Here is a 23113-nt window from a genome sequence, read left to right as displayed (position 1 = left end):
GTCTGTACTCACTGTAAGATTCTGGATCAGCTGAAGGCTTTTTAGGAAATTTTGGGACAGCCTGATAATAATAAATTACAGTAGTCCAGCAAGACGTTATAAATGCACTAGTTTTATGGGATCATTCTGAAACAGGATGTGTCTACTTTTAGAGATATTGTGTAAATTGAAGAAAGCAGTCCTACATAGTTTGATATGCACATTAAAAATGGTTCCAATATTTCTCACAGTGTTACTGGAGGCCAAGGTAATAAGATAAGATAAGATGAGACTTTATTGATCCCACGACAGGGAAATTTTTGCGTTACCTCAGCTCAGGTACAGATATCAGAAGGAAAATACAAAAAAATAAAAATAAAATACATACATATATAATATAAGTAAGATAATACACTATATACAATGGTAGCATACACAGTATGTGATTATGGATATGGTTGTGTTTATATGCAAGACATAAACTATAAAGCTTAACATAATATCCTCAGGTTTGTCTGAAATTAGAAGTAGGAAATTAGAGGTCAATCAGGGGTTTATGTCTCATAAACATTCCTGTAGTTTAACCAGTTGGTTGTAATAACCTGTGAATTGAGAGCGATTGCGGACGAGCTACTACATCACCGATTGTCTTGTTAACTGACCATCCCAGAAATTTGGGCTTCAGTTTTGGTGAGTAAAATTCTCATGTTTTATTAGCCTGGTGCTTTCTGTGTGCTGCACTGATACCGTTCAAGAATACAGCTTGCTAACAAGCTAGCTAACATTAACTGATAAATTAGCATTCCACCTTTCATCAGTCCAAAAAAATTTGACATGACTGTGGTCAAAACACTAAAGTAGAAGCTTCAAAACTAATGGGTGATGTCACAGTGATGTCCAATCCATATTTTAGATCTATAAAAACTATAATCTATAGCTAATAGTCTAATAGAACAGAAAAGGTTGGAAACAGTGCCTTTAAAGCAGTCTGACAGTTGAGATTGCAGCTAATATGGACAACTTGTCAGTAGGCTAACCTCATTATTTGTCATTTTGTTTGAAATGAGTATCTACCACTGTAACAGTATAGGAAACCATAATTGGCCCACTTTATATCCTATTACTGCTCTATAGGCATTCTAATACCTGGGCCAATTGTTATCTCCAGCACTGAACAATAGCCATGCTGCTTGTGAACACCACCACTCACATTCAAAAAGCTCTTGAGTGGCTCTCTGTGAAGCAGCGCAGTCACTTTATTTAAAATATATTCATTCCATGCAGATAAACTGAATCTTAGAGGAGTACCCTGGTAAGAAGCCACCTGTCTGTGGCGGTTTGACGCAGCGGTGCACTTGTGAAGAGGTTTGATGCGACAACGTTCACAACACAAGGCCCTAGAGGAGTTTCAAAAGTGAGTGCCTCGTATGTTTTCAGTATTTATCACAAAGGGAAGCCTCTTTCTCTCACATTCACTCAAATTCCAGAGGCACTGAAAACAAAGAATTTTATTTCCAGGCCTGTGTGTATGAGGTCCTGACCTTTGAGTTTAAATTAGATAAGTTTCAAACACATTTCTGTCAGTTATGGTCCATGTGTCATTTCAGTTTATATATACAGTACATATGTGTGTGTGCATGAATCAGGCCTAATCTATGAGAGACATATGTGGTGCAGTGAAAGGCATAAATAGGAACACATTTTGAATGTGAATCTGGATTAGAAAACATTTTTTCAAATCCATCTTTTTGATCCTTTTTTGTTTGGTGACTCTTATCTTTGTTGTGCCTCCTCTCTGTGCCTGCAGAGAGCTCCGTGTGGAAAGCCAAGCACATTACGATTTATGTTTTTATTATTGCTTCAGATGGCATGTGCCCAAAGCCCAAAGAAGGACCACGGCTGGTGGGCTTACACCTCCTTTGACAACTGATGCCTGCCAGAGCGACACTGTTGATCAGAGCAACGACGGATGTCGTCACAAGTCCCAAAAACATCTCCATCAAAAGGGAAAAAAAAAAACAATAAGTAAAGACATGGCGCAAGAGTTTGTCTGAGTCCTTTTTATTGGGGGACAACGCCACATTAAATGCTTGACAATACTGGGTGGGTTTAAACAGCCTCAGGAACTACAGGTGTGTGGCCAGTTTAAAAGGAAAATGGATAAAAAAAATAGAGACATAAATCGCTGTACTAGGGTAAAAAAAACAAAAACACATAATAAACATACTTACAGAATGATATTTTTGGTATAGTAACAAACAAAAACATGAAAACACGTTCACATGACAAATGAGCAAAAAGATACAAAACACGGAGCAAACAAAGATAAATCATCACGTGCAGTGAAACAGTCACAGAAGTGGAACTCCGAGGTCAGTTTAATCTTGTTTCGCACAACAGGACCCTGTCAGGTATCTCACATTAACTCACACAACACACTCGGGCTCAGCACTGTCGGGACAGAGAACAGGCAATCTTACACTGGCACCTGAAGAGTTAATATAAAAAAGGACAAAATAAATACGTAAGCTAAAAAGATGTAAACATAAAAAAATACCCCCACCGATCCCTCAGTACCCGATTCTCACCCAACGTGTTTATAAAAAGAAGAAGCAGAGAATAGTCGTTTCTCGGCAGAACACAAAGATTTATTTTTGTTGCAGTTTTGTTCTTTTTGAAGACGAGGACAGGTCTGCTGTGGTACACAGGTCACTGAAGGGCTGACAGTCGTGCACCTTATGGTCTGGCATTCCTCCTCAGAGAGAAATGACAAAACAACAACAGTAACACAAAGAAAAAAAAAATCATATGGCTGCCTCTGCGTTTAACAGGAAATGAATTTCATATGACAAAACGATGAGTAGAACCTGCCCTCACAGAGGACCTCACAATGATGTGGGGTCATGAGCAGGGGGGATATTAAAGGATGTTATTGGATTTGTCATAAATGATAAACTGGCCAGTCAGTGCTTTCTGCAGCCAATATGAGGAAGAGGTACGATCTTAGCTGAGCAAATTCTGAACTGTGAGTCTGTGAAGTTCATCTCTTTAAGGCATAATTCCAGTTTATTACAGCTTGGGCTTTGTGAACAACATCGCTCACAGAACATATCGACTTGGTCCTGCATAAAAACCTTTTCATAAAATGTATTTAACGTTATTATTGCTGTAAGGAGCGAAATGATGTTTGTGCACTTACACTTACTGGTCAATCCCGAACATTTAAAAAAGAAAAAATTCTAATAACACTGAGAACTCCCATTCATGGGAGCTCTGGTTTCATAGGGACTACTTGTGAAATAATTTAGAATGAATGGGGCTCTATGAAGCTCTATGTCATTGTTGGTTTATTTCAGAATGGCTTAAAATCATCCCACATAGCAGACAGGTCTGGGTCAGATCTGGTGTCAAGCCGGCACTGCTCTGGGCCAGATCTGGTGTCAAGCCGGCACTGCTGGCTGACTTCTGGCATAGTAAGTGGTATGTCATTCAGATATGGGCCAGGCCTGGTGTAGATGGCACTATTTATGTGATGGCATGCCACATCTGGCCCGATTGTGGTTTGGTGTATGTGGCCCAGGCTCATAGAAAACAGGTCTTCCCTGGATCCGGCATCAAGCTGGCACTTCTGACTAACTGGTGTCATGGCAGAGTGAATGCGTCATGTTGTATAGAGCACTATGAGTAATCCGGGAAAGTAGAAAAGCTCTATATCAGAATTAGTCCATTCACTGTATGAACAGAGTTTTGTCATATTTCTTTTCATGCTACCATGTTCCAGCACATGTTGTTATTACATGGCTTGACAGTGTGTCTGCAACTGGCCTGTGGCTGCACACAACTTACACATGGCCAACATAGCGCAAAGAATGACGGCCCTTTGGCACAGGACCACCAGTGTGTCTGCAACTGGCCTTGTGCTGGCCCATGTGTGCCACCTCTGGCAAACCAAAGGGCCGTCATTCTCTGCGGTATGTGGGCCATGTGTAAGCCCATTGTGTGGGCCAGATCTGGGCCATACCAATTTTGCTATGTGGGATTGATGTAGCTCAGTTTTTAGATATGTTATGGATTATGATTGTACAATTAGGAGTGGCACAGCATCACGAGCCACTTTAGGGCATCCATGATTCTGATTTCAGGAAGGAACCAAGCAGCAGCAGAGCATTTCTAGCAGCAGCCTCCTGATAGTGGTCATCATCAAACTCAACAAAGTTTGTCTTTTTTATACAATCACAGTCTAGCGCAGATCGATGGATCTCAATGCCACAGCAAGATAGACGATATGGACAAAAGTAACGTTTGAATTCGAGTGTGTTCAGTGCCATTACCACAGGTGTATAAAATCAAACACCTATCCACGCCGTGTGCTTTTACACATGTTTGTAAAAGAATGGATCGGTCTAAAGAGCTTGATGAATTTGAACGTGGTGCTGTAACAGGATGTGCCCGCTCCAGATTCCAGTTTCTTGAAACCATATCATACTTTATCACATAAAAAGACATGGAGAAAGCTGTATAACGCACATATTTCTTTCACTATAACACCTCACAACAATGCCGTAACAGGCTGACGTCAGCATATTGTAATAAAAACATTTTAGCCCTTGCTCTTCGGAGGGAGCTGCGCTTTCTGAGTGCTCTTGTTTGTTTTTTGTCACACAAGTCTCAGTGAAATATTGGCATCAAGCTGCAAGCAAATGTAAAAATAATATAATTTGAAAAAGCTTTAGAGCGCTCAGCTTCTGGCCGTCAGTTGGCGAGACTTGCTTGCAACACAACAGAAACAGAAAATCTAGTCTATTGTGGTGAATGCAAAGCTGTCACGAGGCCTTAGAATAAAACATGATCCAATTCAGGACAGAAAAACAGCTTCTTGTTATCCTGCAGTTATAGCATGAATGTAGGATGATGTTCAAAATGAAACAGAAGCCGCAAACATCACTAAATTAAGCCCATGATGCGACTTTAAATGCGGTCGTCATCATAAAGATGAGTTCAGACTGAACGCGAAGCTAAACTAGCGCCTCGAGCTATGATTCAGCTGCTAGTCCCACACATAGAAAATTGGCTGCATCATGCTGGCAGCTTAAATTATTCCTTTACCTTTATGAAGTGCAGTTGTAGGCTCGCAGGATAAGTTTAATGATGTTAACACATCTTTGAGCATTTATTTAGGACGTTTTGGAAATGATGGAAATATATATATAAAATGTCGTCAAGGGCTTTAGTATAAAAGTCTTGGCATTTGCTTACAAAGGCTAAGTCGCTCAACTTTTTGCTAGTCTCAAGGCCACTCACATTCATGACCAAACGTGAGGAGTTTTCTTCATTTGGTGACTTTGCTTTTCTGTATTTTTGTCGTGCAAGATTGAGTATGACAGCATATGTCGCCCAACAAGCAGGAGACTGACTGGCATTCCTCCACTGTGTTGGGAAAAAACAACAACAAATGTACATTCAGCAATGCTGTATATTAACATTTCTTTTTTTTTGTTTTGATTGATTTGTAACACATTACTGGCAATGCAGCAATCCATGTTGAAAATGTGGGTGCTTTAAGGCAGAAGTTCCAAGCAACATTCATCTTGAGGACGACACAAGCTGGTCCACTTTTCCTTGAGCACTGATTTCAGTGCGTGCATCTGCAGTTTGCATACGCTGGATGTTCATGTGCTGTGTGTGCATAATATTCTCCACATGCACAGGATGACTCAAGGTGTATTCTCAGAGACGTTTGCATTCCTATTAGCATGCATTGGGCCGCTTTGATAAGTCAAGAGGACAATAAATAAAACAGGCTGACGTTGTGTGTAACAAGTGTCCTTCGGGTATCACTGGAGACATTGCCACCACCTGGTGTCTGTGTATCTTTGCCTTATTTATGAGTGCGTTGGAGTCTTCATTTATACTAGGAGGTGAGGGGGAGCAGCAGCCTACATCATCTCAAGATGCTTTGGTGCGTGTGTGTTTATACATTTCCACAGTGCCTCGATAAGGCCTTCCTCGCTGCTGCTTTGTAGTGTCCTCAGAGATTATGCCGATGTTCTCAGAGGGCTTTGGCACTGGTGGTGTGAGAAACTGTGTGTGACACTGGTTTCTGCGGGTAGTGGCTGTAGTAGTAAACCTGGAAGAGGATGGTGATGTCCACGAAGACCTGCAGCAGGCCGCAAATCCAGAACTGCACCGGAGCCTGGGTGAGGAGGAAGTACCCCGTTTTAAAGGTGTCACCACTGGTCCACATCAGAACCATCTTGATGCTTGATGGAAACAAGAAGAGAAGAAGAGAAAACAATGTTAATATTGTAGCCCATTACTGTAGCTCTACCATTCTGTATCATTCTTTTGTTACCAGATTTACTGGAGTTAATTTTCTTTAAATTATTTTCAATGTTATTTTTCTAACAAGCACTTCTGACAACATGACAACAGTGTTGTAGAGCTTTGTCGTGCCTTCACCAGCCTTTGTCCAGTTTTTCTTTTTAGTATAAGTTGGTTAATACATTACTTCCTATTTAAAACATGATTAATAGACTTTAAAAGTCGTGTTGCGGTAATTCTCAATAAAAGCAAAGCGATTAGTAACAGGCTAGGTGTCTAGGGGTGCTGCATCAGAAATGCTGTTAGTGACTATTCTCTTAAGAAAGGGAAACAGAAAATGCTGAGGTATGCCAAACTACACAAGAACTGCACTGAAAATCGGTGGGAGCAGGTATGTACAGAGGATATCAGGAGGGAGGTATAACAGTGCCTAAAGACATCTGTAGAGCACGGTAGAGGCTCTGTCATGGTTTGGGCTGTTTTTCTGCCAATAGTGTTGACAATCTTATCAGAATTGATGGAATTGAAATGCATAAAAGTACTACCAGAGTTTGATCCACCAATTAATATCATCTGGAAAGTATCTGATTAGCAAAGGCTTTGGTTTTTAAGCATGACAATGATCCCAAACATACTGCCAGTGCAGTAAAAACATACCCGGATATAATAACTCAAAATTAAACACTATCGGTCATGGACTCTCATCCCCCAGAGCCTGGACCCCAATAGCAGTGTGGGATCATCTTGACAGAGATTGGAATAATCTACATCCGAAGGAAAACTTTCAATGTATTTCAAAAAGCCTGGAGAACTATTCCAGAAGACTACGTAAATTAATAAAACAGTTCAGTCTGTGTTGAGGAATGAAGAAGGTCATACCAAATATTGACGTTTAGGCTCATTAGAATTGTATAAACTCTTTTTGCCTTCTATGCGGTATTTCCATATATCGTTGCACATATTTCAGTAAATAGCTGCACCCATTTCCCATCATCCAAAGAAAGAATAAAGAAATGAGAGACTTTTTTTCCATAATACTGTTATTGCATCAACATGGTTGTTGCAAAAACAACAATGGCAAAAAATGTCATTAGGAAATAAAAATAGAATCCTGAAGAATATGTGCAAAATGAAACTGTTTAGTATTAATGAGTTGTAGACTGCTGTTACAGAGGAAACCAAATTACTGATGGAATAATTTGTTCTCATATTGAACACTTAGGGCCTGTCCGCACATCAACTTCCACATTAGCATTTTGACCAGACCTTTAATGCATCCTGGCTTCATTTCTATTTGGACTGATTTTTTTTTTACTCCATTTGGTCACCAAAACCACATGTTAATGACAGCAGGACACGAGGTCTGAGAGATGCAGGCAGCAAAGAAATAGGAAATATGACACAATAAGTACCAGGGTAAATTGAAGTAATGAATCTCTTCAGGTTGCATGCTTCTTATTAACTTTGCATCCTGTGGCACATTTCTAACTATAAAATTCTGCTTCCGGTTCATACCGAGCTGTTCACAGAGTGCACGTGAGACAATCCAGACATGAATTATGCAGTTATCGCTCTACAAGTGACTGGAGATGAGCGCCCACATGACTTGGAAGAGCCAAAGTTCCTCTAAGCATAATCATCATCCTCTCACTGGCACTGGAAAGCACTGTGAACTCAACTAATGAGATGGAAAGGGAAGCCAAACAAGAGTCAGCGAAAAAAGAACAAAGGCCTGGGGTCTGAAAACACACTTTCTCATACATGTTATCCTCTCCCAAGATAGAAAAACACAATGTACAGCTGCGTATCAAGTAATGCGAGGACATCAGTTCAAAATTGCTTGTAAAGCTCTCTGAAAAGTTTGGCTTGGTGGTTATGGGTGTTTCCCGCTCTCTTTTATGACAGCATCAACAAATCCATCGCCTTCTGCAGAGCTCAGGTACACTCGAATCTGTTTTTAGTTTGCTTGTTGCATTTTTTTAAATTATTTGTTTGAGGCAGAAATACACACAGGCAATGCAGACAAAGAAAGGACTGAACCAGCAGTGTGCCCACAATCCACTCATAGACGTACAGAAGGAGGTCTTGTCAGATGAGCCTCCTAAAGCTACCAGCCTACAACAATGTGAACACATGCTGCGATATCTGAAATCCTTTCACTCAAGCGTGTTAGCTTGGTTGGTCAGCACTATTTGAATGAGCTTTGCAGATATCTTTTTTTCTGCCACTGAGGCAACTGCTACCCTGAATTTGAAGGGCTGGTATATATCCAGTGGTATCTGACTCTGTGAGATACTGCTGGATATGAGTTTTATTGCCCGGGTCTGGAGATATATTTATCTGAGATTTAAAAACTGTGAAAAAGTAGAAGAAAGCATTTCCTTTTGTGGTATTTTGTGGTATTAGCCTTGTATTTGATCTGTAGTGCACTACCTTTTTGCTTTTCACATTTCTGCCCTCATCTGGGTAGTGACCAAAATAATGTTTGGACATCAGACTAGAAAGCCTCTAGGTGACTGTCCTGGATCGCTCTCTACCAGAAGTGGCTCCGGGACACACAGAGCACATGCTGGACAGATAACGCTCTTTTTCCTTCTTTCTTGGGCAGCTTGTGTCCCTCTTGGAGGACCGGTTAGGCAGAGGGACTAAGGATGCTCCCGCTTAGACTGCTTCCCTGCGATCCAGACCCAGTTAAGCATCAGGATGGATTGATGGCTGGAACTCAGTTCCTGACTGTGACTCATTAGGCTGCTTGCCTTTACTTTTATCAACTTGTAAAAGCTAATCAGGTTTTCTTCTTCCCTGACACTGCTAGGCAATGAATGTGATTACCAATGAGCATTCAATCAATGTCACCTACTGAGCTGAATCAGACAGAGCCAAACTGGCCTTCAGTGTGTAATGCCAGGACACAGCGTGTTTCCATCAATGTTAAAAAAATTCTGTGACATCGTTCCCCTAGAATCAGCGTTCACATATTCTAGAACTGAGAACCATTAAACTTAAGTGTTGACCAGCTTTTATTTTTGTTAATCAAATAATAGCTATAATTCTGAAAAACTTCTTATTGATATTCTGGAAAGCAGACACTAAATCTATGTCTTTGTTGTCCTGTATGGGATTCATATATTTAACCATTTCAAAGGTTTACAGAGAGTGGTCTGAAAAAGACAAAATATCCAGTGAGGGCATTTCTCTGGGTGAAAATGGGCAGAATAGATAACTCATTACAAAAAAGGTATGTACAAGATGTCAAACCTTGAAGTAGCTTTGATGTGTTGTACACTAAACTGGTTACACCTTTCCACAGTCCAGGGAAAACAACTCTGTCTTAGTCGTCTGTGATCTCAACAAAACACTTTCACCGCATTAGTCTTACTGAATTCAACACGATGCTGATTTTATAAAATACGGTCTCCATTAGGTTACACAACAGCAATAAAGTGCAGTGTGCTTATTGTGAACGTTATGAAAAAACCCAGAAACATTTGACCTGTGGCTGATGTTCAGGGCATATTTCACCGTCTGATATGAATGTTCCACTAAGAAAGTAAAGTACATTTAGTTGCAGTTCCCAGTGCCCCGCGGATCCTCTGATAGAGCATCCTGATTAAACATGTCGCAGTGTGATGCTTTGATTACTGCAGCAGGTGAATCATGGTGATATGAAGATAAAGAAGAAACAATGAATCGTTGTGTTAGCAGATTTCCTGCCTTTCTATAAGCCGCTTAACAAATGTAAAAGGGAATGGGGTGGAGGAGTGGCTTGTCACCCCAACTGTGTGCACTTTAGCCACACTGGGGCAAAGCTTTGGAGCCAAATCCCTTCTTGCATTATTTTTATCGCCAACCTCACCTTAGACTTATGTATTTTTAAGACGATTTTTTTTGTTGGGTTTTTTTGTTGCAGATTTTGTCATTTTTCTTACACTCCTTTCTAACATTTCTCCAGCTCCTTCCCTGAATCTTTTCAAAATGTTTGCACTGGCATCGTTTTCTCCATTTTTTTAAGCATGTCTCTCTCCTCATCCATTCAGCCTCCCATCAACTCTCTATACCCGTTTGTATTTGTATTCCCTATACCTGCTGTCCTCACACCACTCTTTCTCCACGAGGAGCTTGTTAGCACTGTGAAAACAACCCCCTCCAAACATCCCCCAAAAAACCCCACCACCCACACCTCCCTCAGTGGCTGCTGTCTTAGTTATGGTGCTGAATCTGGATGTAAAGATAAGAGAGGGAGGATTCTTGTTTGACCAGTTCCTTTGGTGGTTCTCTAATAAGATGTGGCAAAGGCAGGGCTGTGGGGAGAGGGTGTCTGGCTACTTATCTGTCACCTTCTCTGAGACAAATGAGGGGTGGAGAGTGCCAACTGAGCTCTGGGCTCAAATGGCAGCAGTGGAGAAGTATAAGCTGCACTGACCACACAGTTTCTACACTGGGTTGCAGATGCATGGTATGGTAACACTGGCTAAGTACAAACTGTCTGTTTATTTGTATCCATTTTCAACATGGTGCACCAATAAAACCAGCAAAGACTGTAAACAGAGTAGTTATAAGCTGTAGAAAAGCATCAAGTTTTTCTATAGCTTATTTTTTCTCAGAATTCTGAGAAAAAATAATTCTGAGGAAAAAGTCATTATTCTGAGATTAAAGTCATAATTCTGACTTTTCTCAGAATTTTTTTTACTGTTTTATTTGTTTATACTGAGAGTCACATTTAAGACAAACTTCCACTGCCTTCCAATGGACAAAACTTGATTTATCTTTCCTTGTCAATGAAAGTGTGTTTTTCTAAAACGCAGTTTTACAATGCTAGCAGTTCTGTGCCAATTCATTCATCTTTGTTTAAAAAGCCTATAAATAAATCAGGCACACGCTTCAACCTCAGCTGTGCTATTTGCCATTTCTTGGGACAAAGCACAAACCCAGCACATGCAGAGGCCAGGGTAGAAACTGTCTGGTTCAGCGCCACAGTAGTTCTCCACTTCTGCCATTTCAGCCCAGAGCACAGCGTGCTGACATCAACAGCTAATCAGAAAAGCATATTTCAGTTCCACAATATGATGTATACAGTAAACTAGTATAAAGTTATAAGGTTTATGTTAAAACAGAGGATCTGTTGTCCATCTATTTTTAGTTGGTTTTTTAGCACATTTCTTTTTTGTGCTTCACTCACACAATGTAATTTCAATTCACTGTCTGGCACAAATTTGTAAAAAGCATAAGGCAAGGATATGAAACTGTGGAAACCTGGAGGCAAAAAACCATTAACAAATTGACTATGATGAACAGAGTAGCAGTGACAACAGAGCTGTAGCATTACAGGAGGAGCTTTTCCGATGGCGGGTTGCCAAGTGGCTTACAGATGTACAGCTAGGCCTATGAGATTTTTCATTTGGATTCTATATTGACTCACTCTTACAAAGTTATACTGTCAAAGCCCGGTACTTCTCTCAGCTGAACTTAGAACTTTTGCATTTTTACAAGACAAAACAAAAACAGTGGGGTCATTCCATCAAGTTTTAATCCAAACATTAAGAAAATACTATTTCTATTCAACTTAAATGCTGAGTCGAGCAAATATGCCAAGTTCTATCATAGGGCAGCTGTGGCTACAACTGTAGCTGCCTCCACCAGTGTGTGAATGTGAGAGTGAATGAATAGCAGAATTGTAAAGTGCTTTGAGGGTCTTGAAAAGCGCTATATAAATGCAATCCATTATTATTATTAAAAGCTATGATTAGACTATCTGCTGATATTTAAGTGCCATTAAAGACAAAATTCAATCAGAAGATGGTTTATGAAGGCCCGCATACCATTTTACACAACTAACTACTAATTTACTAATTTTCTTTAAATAACGATGCTCAAGATTGTATCATTTTGCTGTTCTTTGTGGTCTTCGCTGTCTGGTTGTTCATTCATACATTTATTTACAAAAATATGACTTTAGATCAACAGTTCATTCTCAAAAGAGCTGTAACCCTGAAGGATTGAAAAGAAACAATCCCATTATCATTTAATCATCCAAGAAAGAGAAAGCAGGACCCCGAGTGATGGATCAGATGGAGAGATTTCGTGTTGGACGAATGATCTGAGGATCCTCCAGCTGCGGTGATCCGAAGCTCTGCCTGACAGCCCTGCTACACACAAGTGGTGCCATGCACCAGACCACAGGTGATGGCCTGGCTGCATCAGCAGTCAGTTCAGATCTACCCAAGGCACGTGGCAGTGTGTGCAGACAGCAGCCTGCAGGCTAAATATGGCTCTGGCACCGTTATCTAGCATACTGGGATGCAGCTCAAAATCACAAACCTTATAAGGCTGCAGTTGGCTGTCTGGATGTCCCATTTCTGTGTTTTGTGTTTGTGTGAGCCTGTATGTGTTGTTGTGTTTTATTTGTTTAATGGTGGGCTGGTCAGCATCAGTATGTACCATCTAATAATAGCAGCAGCTTGAAAACTGTTACCACAGCCCCCCTCAAAACACAGGATACACATGCCACAAACACCCCTTTAATCCGGCCTAATGTCCTCCTTAAAGTATCTGCCTTCACAAATATTTATTGTAGACTGGCTGAGATAGTTTCACTTGGTTCCAAGACCAGTGGCACCCACATGATTCAAGAAAACATCTAAATGATCTATTAAGCAGCACTTAAACTCGTATTAACATATCTTCTGTCACTTTCTAGAATTAAATGTCAGAAAATGGATTAAAAAGCCAATTATGTATATTATGTAAGCAAATACTCCACTTTCCGAGAACACTAATAAGAACTGAACACTGTGTTTTATATTATAAATAAAAAAAATAAATGGTTATAAATTCTAGAGTACAATGAATAAAAGAATAACCATCCAGCCATTCTCTTCCGCTTATCCTTTTCAGGGTCCTGGACCCTGGAGAGGTCGCCAGTCTGCTGCAGGGCTAACACATACAGACAGACAACCATTTGCACTCACACCTACGGGAAATTTAGAGTTTCCAATTAACCTATCCCCACTAACTGGATGTCTTTGGACTGTGGCAGGAAGCCGGAGTACCCGGAGAAAACCAACGCAAACACGGGGAGAACATGCAAACTCCACACAGAAAGACTTCTTGCTGTGCAGCAGCAGTGCTAACCACCGTGCTGCCTAAAAGAATAACATAGGAGAAAATTAGCTCCAGATTCAGACTGTTTTAAATTTATGCATGTCTTAATTCATGATTTTATTAATTTTTGATTAATTAGGATTTCATAATTAACAATAAAAAACTGAATTAAAATTAAATATTAATCATAATGTCATTTATTAAAATGAGGTTTTGTTTAGAATAAATTTATGCAACCCCACCCCCCAAAAAACACTTATATCTCAAAAATTAAAACTTGCTTTCTTTTACGCAGACCTGTTGTGATTAATGTTGTGTTAGCCCCTAAAAAGCCCCCCCCCCCCCAAAACAAACAAACAAAACAAACAAACAAAAAAACCCAGTCAGAGTGAAATTTTCAGTTTTAGCAAATAGCAGCTGGCTGCAGGAGGGAATAAGAAGTATAAACATTCGCTGATAAAAGACGAGGCTGACGAAGATGATGGGGAGCATTCACTTTATCCTTATGATAAAAAAAAAAAATCATAACTACTGGAGGCTGCCAATGACAAATTTGGTTTAGCATTCGAATTAAAAGAATGACATTTAACTTAAAGTTATGTATACTGGGAAACATACGATTATGATTGATGAGGTTAATATAACACCTGAGGGTAAATAAACAGATAACTAACATGGTTTCAGATCTGTCTTCATGGACATGAGCCATGTCTTCCCGAGTTCCCTTCATGATTAAAAACAACAACAACAACAACAACAACAACAACGATAACAAAACAGCTTTGCTACCTCCTGTCTGGTGCAGCGATGGTGTATGTCTACACGCTGAGTACATCTGAAATGATTCATAGCAATATCTACCCCGCTTCAACTCCACCCACTGCCTACTGGGGAGTGTGGAGACGTGCACTACTGTGAGTCTGAATATATAAATACTAGAAAGTGGTGTAACTTAAAATATACCTACAGTCAGAGTGGGAGCTTGCTGCCTGGGCCATTAATTGAGAGGAAGTCAGCATTATCCTTTACCATGTGGACATGTTTTTTTTTCCTTTTTAGTTCCAGGCACTTACAGAAAGTAGCTCTCTTGTTTACACGTGTGCATTTCTTACTTCCTCTTAACTACACATACCCCGAACACAAGAACAAACCTGATAGTAACACTGCAGCCGAGTTCTAACCTTGAAAATTGTAAATTGAAACACAACATCCTTCCTTTATAGATTTTCGCTTCATATCACACACACACACACACACACACACACACACACACACACACACACACACACACACACACACACACACACACACACACACACACACACACACACACACACACACACCTTGATTGTTGGCTGAGGTAAGTAACCTAGCAACAGCCTGCCAGACTCAACAGGTTGTGCTCAGGGGAAGGAGAGGACAAACAATAAACAGGACTGGAAATGACAATGTCCTCCTTTTGAGGAAGATTTAGCTTCAGACTGTGCAGTAGGGTAACAAAAGAAAAAGCAGAACTAACAGGAAGCTTCATGTTCTCACAGACTGGGGGCTGGAGTTCTTTTGGCTATATTTGAACTAACTCTATGGATAACAGAGATACAGGGACTACACTGTGTTTATCATTTGAGAACTAATGAGACTGTATCACTGACAATTTCCCCCTGCTTCATATAGCTTAATCTATATGATCTCAATTTATTAGCAGGTTTATATTTTATACTAATAATTGAATTCTGCTAAATAGTGGAAAAAGCTTTAATATAACCATTGGTCCCACACAAACAAGCAATTAGTTATACTGATTTCTGGTGTTAGTAAAACTTTCAAATAAATAGATTCTTTTAACAGAGTAAGAATCATATATGGCCATATGGCCTGGTCTAAAAGCAGAGACCTTTCATATCCTATAATCTGGTTTCCCACATAGTTATATAACCTTGGAAGTTTACCAAAATGCACTTTTTGAAGTTTTCTCTAGTGAGAACAACATCCTGGGCACCAGTGCTTTTTGTTTACTCTACATCACTGATGTTAAATACTGCCAGCGTTGTTACTGAAACTATGATACACTCCATGATCTCAATGGTCAAAATGAGATTTCGTTTCTTATGATGCTTGGAATTGTATTGTTGTAGCATCTATACCAGTATAAACTGCAGGAGATCATTGTTGTGATTTTGTGCTATATAAATATAATGTAATTGAATGGGTTAACAGATATGGTTGGAGTTTGAGCTTCATGGAGAAAAAAATATTTGTCTGCATATATCTTTAATAGATTTCTTTAAATTTAAACACATAAACTGACATTATTATTAGAAGTTGGCACCGTCTTCCATGTAAACTTGGTTCTTGAAGGATTGCTCCAACTATTATAGAGCAATCCTTCCAACTATTATAAATAGCAGACCACACGTGGTCTGCTATTTACTAGGGGTGCAACGATACTCGTATCAATATTGAACCGTTCGATACAGTGCTTTTGGTTCGGTACGCATATGTATCGGAACAATACAAAATTTTTAATTTATTTTATCAACTTTTCTTCTGACGATGCTGTCTGTGTTGAGAGCTCAGTGGATCTGCGCTCGACTACTCCGCCTAGGCAGCACTGTCGAGCGCAGATCCACTGAGCGCAGCGCAAGCTAGCAAGACAGAAGCTAAGCTCCTTGCAACATAGCACATTGAACCCCCCCCCACCCTCATTCAGATGTGGCGTTTGGAACTATCTTGGTTTTCATGTGACATATGACCCTGAAGGTAAGTGTGTCATGGACAAAAGTAAAACAGTATGTCGGATGTGCCATGCAATGCTCAATTACATGGGTGGGAACTACTGCGTTAGCGCAGTTTGCTCGTTAACGTGTTGACCCATCCAGCCCCACGCACGGGGTGATCCGCGGTAGCTCGTTAACGGAGATTTGCCGTGTTGTGGCGTTAACGTCATTTCAGATTAACGCTGACAGCACTAGTGGGAACACAACGAATATGACTGCACATTTACTCCGACATCATCCTAGTGCAAAGACAAGTGGAAGGAGACAAAAACAACAAGCACGCATGCTACAAACTTTACCCGAGTCATTTAGACAGCCGTTAGCACATGATTCTCCTTATGGGGACCTGATATGTTTAATATGCTGCTGAGAATATAGCCCAGAAGAAGCGTATACTGTAGTATAGCTTTTATTTTGGAAAGAGCCATTTCTCTGTAATAAACTCTCTTTTCCAAAGATGAGTGATTTCTCGATCAGATAGAATTATTTTTTTTTATTACTACTTGTTTCAGCAACATTAAATTTAAAAACTGTACGTTTGAGTTAAAATATATATTTATAATTTTAATAAATGACAAATTAAAAAAGCATGAACATTTTTTTGTATCGAAAAAATATCGAACCATGACACCAAAGTATCGAACCGAACTGTGAATTTTATGTATCGTTGCACCCCTACTATTTACCTTAATCGGTTAATTATTCAATAACTTGTGATCCCATGAAAACATAGTGGTGGTTAGTTAGATGTAGATGCAGCGACAAAGATCCTATACGATTACTCACTGAACTGACTGTACACAGCAGAAAATAAAAAGGAATCTGTTGTCATGGCAAGGTAATATGGTTAAAGTGAAAAACTTTAAACTAATGAAACTGATGTTTAATTCAGTTCCATTTTATTAATCTCAAAGTAAGAGTCGTCATTCCCTATGTACAGGCACTTTATAGGGAATCGTGACAGTGGGAAAGAATAACTCCCTTTTAACAGGAAGAAACCTGGAGCAAAACTAGGGCAAAGGGAAAGGCAGCCATCTGCTGCAATGAGGGGGGGGGGGAGACTTTGGTTAGTTTTACTGGAAAGCATTAATCTACAATATAAGACAACAAAATTTACTTTATCTCAGAAGTCTAGCTAGCTACACTATTCCGGCTTACAGTAGTGTTTACAGTACCTCTGTAGTTAGGCTTTCTTTCTACCGACAACATCTGAACTGGTCACTTGTTTGACAGCTCATACCTGATATCTAAACAAGGTATAAACCTAAAATTTAACATGCTAAGATATAGCACTTGTTTTTTTGGGGTTTTTTTTTTCCTCTGATGTGATCTTGAAGTCATTTTGCTTGGATAACCACTCCTGGTGAGATTGTAGCATTGTGTTAACATGCATCTGCCCTCTTAATTCCTAAGGAAGTAGTAAGAGTGTACTTACTTCTTTGCTGGGCTGTACAGAGCTCAGAATAAATGTTCTTTGTCATGTGACTATGTGTGTTACGACTCCTGATGTAATGCTGTTTAATATGCAAATCTCAGTGTACAGGTACCTCTCCGTGATTGGTGGAACCAGAAGAAGGATCATACGGATTGGCTAACCAGCTGGAGATGGCTCATATGATGACACCGCCATGGACGGCCAGTCATTCATCCTCACCTCATTCCAACCAGCAGACCAGGAGTACAGGAGCATGTAGGGGTGGACTGCCTTTTTGTTTGATTATAGTTTTCTCCTGTTTTTCGTCGTTAGGGAGGCAAGTTGCTTTCATTTAGTTTGATTCTTTTGGTCAGTTAAGTTTGGTAAATCCTCGAGATAGGCTCCTTTTGTTTGTTGTTTTGGCGTTAGGTCCACCCCGAAGCTATAGCCAGCTAGTTCTTTTGTGTCAAATGACCTAATGAATCAACATATTGTAAATAAATCATTATTAAACTACTATTAATGCCACCAATTGTGTGATGTGGCTGCTCGGGGTCTGACGAGGATGGATCACCCTTATGTTGTGGTCTGGCCACCCCTAGACGGGCCATAACAGTGTGTAACATATAGGGCCGAGTTTAATTAAATGAATCAAGATGAGAAAGAAACTCCTAGAAATTCATAAGCAACACGGTGAGTCACAAAAATCAGCAACTGCAATGACAAGACTGCGTAAAAGAGAGTTCCCACTTCTTGCCATTGCAATCTTTTTGTAAATACAGATAGTGGAACACGTCGTAGAGCCCGATTAAATCTATGATTAAAACGGCTGTTGGCTATTTGCCTGTAATTCCATCATGATGTATTTTCCCACAAAAATTTTTTCCTCCTGTTTTGACAGCAGCATATATGGTTCTTCCTATCAACATCAATGACAAACATTTCTGTGTGCTGTCAGTACTTCAGAAGAATAAAATTCTTTTCTACAGGCCAGAACAAGAAACTCAGTCATAAAAGCAGCACAAAAACCAACATATTCCTTTAGAGCATCTAAAATATATTTTACAGAGTACAACTGAGAGCACAGACAGTCTCCAATGCACCATAGAGATACCATTATGCCTGCCCTGACCCAAAATAATGTTTACAACCTTTGCCTACAGGTTTGTCGAAATGCAGTGTAGAAAACAGCTAACTTTGTCAGGGGAAGAGGAACCTAGCAAACAAGTAAGAAACACTTTCTAATCACACAAAAATCACAAAATGCACCAGATTTAGCAATATAAGAACAACTGAGTGTGGGGTCCTTCAGCAATCACACAGTGTAGAGAGCTTAAAGGACAATGTTGGTGGTGGAGAGAGTGTCGGGTGGGCAGAAAATATAAGGAAATCAAAAATAAATAAGGCATTGGACAGAGAGGGTATGGAAAGGCCCAGCGTGGGAGCTGTCATGGCCGGTTAAGTGGACAGGCAGCCCTGCTGGAGCTCTGTTATCTGTCTGCCGCAGAAAGTCAACCAGCAGAGAGGAGGGTATATGAGTGTGCGTGTGTGGGGTTCTGCTCTAAGGCAGGACACACACTGTGAGAAAGCTTTTTATTGCATGTTCTGTGAACAATCTCAGATGAACAGGTCTTTTCATATGGACATCATCAGTTTAATCTTTCCAAGTACTTTTAGCAACTTAAACATCTCTATCTAAATCTAGTTTAATCATATGGATTCTCTGTGGGTTCTTTTTAAATCCATGCCTGCAATTACTGTAACAAAGTATACAATTCCAAAAAGCAGTTACCAGGGCTTGGCCACAGCTCAGAGAGCTGCTAGGGCCAATTCTGAAACTGTATATGCTTTCAAAAAATCAATATTATATCACAGTCTCTAATTACAGCCTGAGGCTTGATGCAGATCTTCATTAATGAGCCTAAATGACACATTAGCAACTGACGTGGGGAAACAGAATACTTCATTACCATACTGATTCTCAGGCAAAACTTCAGATAGCCAATTGTCAGGCTGAATTAACACATGGTTGCTGTGAGCCGTGCTCTTACTTCAGGTGCCAGAGATACTTAATAAGCATGTGTCAGTGTTAATGATCACATGTGCGACAATATCATCTGGAATCATTACGGTGTGCTGCTGTACAGCCACAGAGCTGTCTGTGATGGAAGCGGCACTCACAAAAGAAACATTATTTAACAGGGCAAAGACAGTATCATTAATCGAGGACAGGACTAAATCTGTTTTAATTTTCATTGGGCTGACTCTCGATAAATTACACTGAAGACCTAAGTAGTTGATGAAAATAAGAGCGTGTTGGCCAATAACCATTCTGCATTTAAAGTTGATTATAGTGGCAAACTTCTCTAAGAAGCCTGAAGACTGAGTCTATCCTTTTCTAAGTTTGGGTCTTATTATCTCCCATCTTCTGATTTTGGGGGGGGGGGGGGTTGTAGTCTAACATTAATACAGTCTGATAAACAACTAAAATGAATAGGAATACAGTGTGTAAGGTTCCTTGTTTCCATTCTAAGATGAGAGATTTGAACCTTTACGTCATGTCAGAACTTTTGAAATTTTAGTGGTGAGAACATTTGGGTCAAATGTTTGTTATCCAGTTAAAATCCCAGGTCCCTGCAGGACACATCTGTCAATTGAATTTGGGGGCGTGGCTTAACTTTCACAGTGTCATACTGCATTTTTGGACAAAAGATTTCTTGGGACCCTCTAGCGGGAACTGCCAATTAGGGTGCTTTCCTGAGAACTGCATACCTTCTGGGATGTTTTTTCCATTTAGATTTGCACCACCAATAACAAGCTTAAAAAGCCGCCCGGATCAATGTGTCTTTCATGATGACAGTGTTGTTGAAAATTGCAGGCTTGCATACATAAATAGACCAGTGTCAGCTGAGCAACTGATGGGTTCAGTAGTTTTTAAGATTGATTCCTTTTTTCTATTTTTGAAGTACATTTGTTTTACAAACTCTTGCTGGCTGTTTTATATGTCTAAGCAACAAGTAATTAAACAACTGGCTAATTATATCATGAACAAGCTTAATGGTTGCAGCTTATTTGTAACAAAGATCTTTAAAAAACATAAATCGTCCCAAATTTGCACTGAACAAACTACAAGACATCTGGAAAAATGTTCCTTTTATAGACGAGATCAAAGTGGAGATGTCTGACCATAATGCACTGTAGCACGTTTGTCGAAAACCAAACACAGCACATCAGCGCAAACCCTAACCCTAACCCACTGTCAAGCACGGCGGTGGAAGTGTGATGATTTGGGCTATTTTGCAGCTCCTGAGTTACTCCTCTGTCTACCAAAGTATTCTAGAGTCAAATGTGGGGTCATCTCATGCAACAGGATAATCATCTCACACACAGCAGCAGATTTACAACAGAACGTCAGAAGAAGAAAAGAATAAGGGTGTTACAGTGGCTCAAAGTCACTGCCTGGTGTAATAATTTTTTGTTACAGTATTTCGAATGGTGAGCATTCATAAAACGAGCTGCAAGTATTGTAGCGGCTAAGGGTAAGGGTAAAAATGACTTCCAAGCCCTCCAAATGCTGTTAGCTACTCTTTGGTTTCTCCACAAACAAAGCTTTTTGCTCAGGAATTTGACCAAAAAACACATGGAGATACCTCAACTTGTCATCTGAGCTCAACGCCAAAACAGCAGAACACATATGTATTGTCTAATAACTGTCTGCTTTGTGTTTTGGTAGGGCTCAGTCACTGGGATGTATATATGAGAATACCAATCTTAATAAAATCTTCACAAGCACTTTGACTGAGCTCTAGAAGGTCATTGCTGATACAATTGGGAAAAAGATCTAAGAGTTCAGTACTGCTTTCATCTGCCTTTCTTCTAATCCAAATATTCCCACAATGCTTGCTTTGAGTCTGCTTTCAAGATCCAAGTTTTTATCCATTGCATCCCCTCATGACTGAATACATAAAGTGGATTCTTTATGAAAATGGCAGATGTACCTCATGCCTTCTGTGGATTTGTTCTGATAGTTGCAGTAGAGCTGCGGTGTACCCAGCATTGCTTCGGTGAAGACTGCCAGGAATCCCAAAGTCTCCACGAACAAAACCGAGTCCAGGAGGAGGTAGGTGATGTACGCTGCCACCAGAGTGAAGGCCAGCACGCACTGCACATAGTCCACAAAACGACTCCATGACCAGAAGTAGTTCCAGTCAAAATCTAAAGGTGCATAACATGAGAGACACAGAAATAAGTTTAAAAATCATTCTTCTAAAAAGATTCATTTAAAAAAATGGTTCCTAATGGTCTAATCCCAACTATGGAAGGCACTTTTATTTATATACTGCTTTTCCAATCTTAAGATGCATCCGTTAAAACCAGAGACTATAAAAAGTCAGTAAATTCATGTGATTACGATTTTAAAAGATTATGCTGGCAACCAATGAGCACACACGATACCAGTGACTGATATTTGACAGGCCAATAAAAACATTCGATGGTTTCCCAGATAACTGGCTCCTGGAATGTTCACTACTGACCAACCGTCAGGCTTCACAGTGATCTGTGATAAGCAATCCTCCATGTTTTGATGCAGCTTTACTGAATACTCAAAGTCCTTCAGACTATTGGCCACATTTAACTATGCATTGATGCAGTGCTTTATTCTGTACACTTCAAGCTCATTATTTATCTCACATCAACATATAGATTAATGCAAACTCCATGCAAAAGGCCCGAGTCTGTGATTTAACCAGGAAATGCTGTTCACCGCACCACCATGCCACCAATGGTCACCACTGGAACCACTGGGTTGATCCTAATTGCTAAGTGCCTAAGCCTAACCAGGTGAGTTAAAATACCTACACCTAATCAGATGGAGTTAAATTAGCCCCTGACCAGGAAGACATGGCCTTCTTTTACTGTGGAGACACTTTCATCTGATGTAATTAAATGAAATTTAAATACATGACCCTAATCAGGTGAATTCAGTTGGATTTACTCTGTTAGGATATTTTTATTGCCAAAATTCTGAAAACAGTACCCCAGAATACGTCATTAAATCGTTGCATTTGGGGTAAATGTTCTTGTAACTTGTAATTTAATTTAAAAAAAAGCTTCATCCTCAGTGGATGAGCTCTGCAAACCTTTTAGTAATCTGCACATTAAGTTGTAATATTTCTTGTGTAGAAGGTGTATTTTTCTTATAGGTAGGGCAGAATTTTAACATTCATAATTAAAATCCCAAATGCTTATTACCATTTGGAAATGATGTTCGATTCATCGTTTAATAGTCAAAGGCAATTTTGTGGTGCCAATTTCTTGTTTTCCAGCACTGGAGACAAGGGATCATCTACTAATCCTCTCTGTTTTTATTTATTTATTTATTGAAGCCTCAAGTTGATAAAATCAAACAAACTACTGCTGTTATTTTTTATTTAATTAAATAACTACAAAAATTAATATGTCACAATTCCCTTCTCATAATCAGAACACACACCATGTTACCATGCAACAAATATCTGAG

At 39.7% G+C, this 23113-nt stretch overlaps 1 protein-coding gene across 2 annotated transcripts in view; it reads right to left on the bottom strand.

Moving 5' to 3' along the window:
- Window positions 1-3065: 3065 nt before the first annotated feature.
- The window catches only part of slc66a2 (solute carrier family 66 member 2), a 35161-nt gene continuing 15113 nt past the window's right edge, over window positions 3066-23113 (bottom strand). For both annotated transcript variants that reach the window (XM_080862591.1, XM_080862592.1), the window contains 2 exons: window positions 21591-21807; window positions 3066-6239 (listed from right to left, as the gene is read on the bottom strand). In XM_080862591.1, coding sequence (XP_080718717.1) covers window positions 6029-6239; window positions 21591-21807 — 428 coding nt within the window. In that variant the 3' untranslated portion in view covers window positions 3066-6028. The remainder of the gene's footprint in view (window positions 6240-21590; window positions 21808-23113) is intronic.

This window comes from Rhamphochromis sp. 'chilingali' (genome assembly GCF_963969265.1).
Source record: "Rhamphochromis sp. 'chilingali' genome assembly, chromosome: 17".
Classification (NCBI taxonomy): domain Eukaryota; kingdom Metazoa; phylum Chordata; class Actinopteri; order Cichliformes; family Cichlidae; genus Rhamphochromis; species Rhamphochromis sp. 'chilingali'.
The sequence above is the reverse complement of the archived record's forward strand: the minus strand, read 5'-3'. Positions and strand labels throughout refer to the sequence as shown.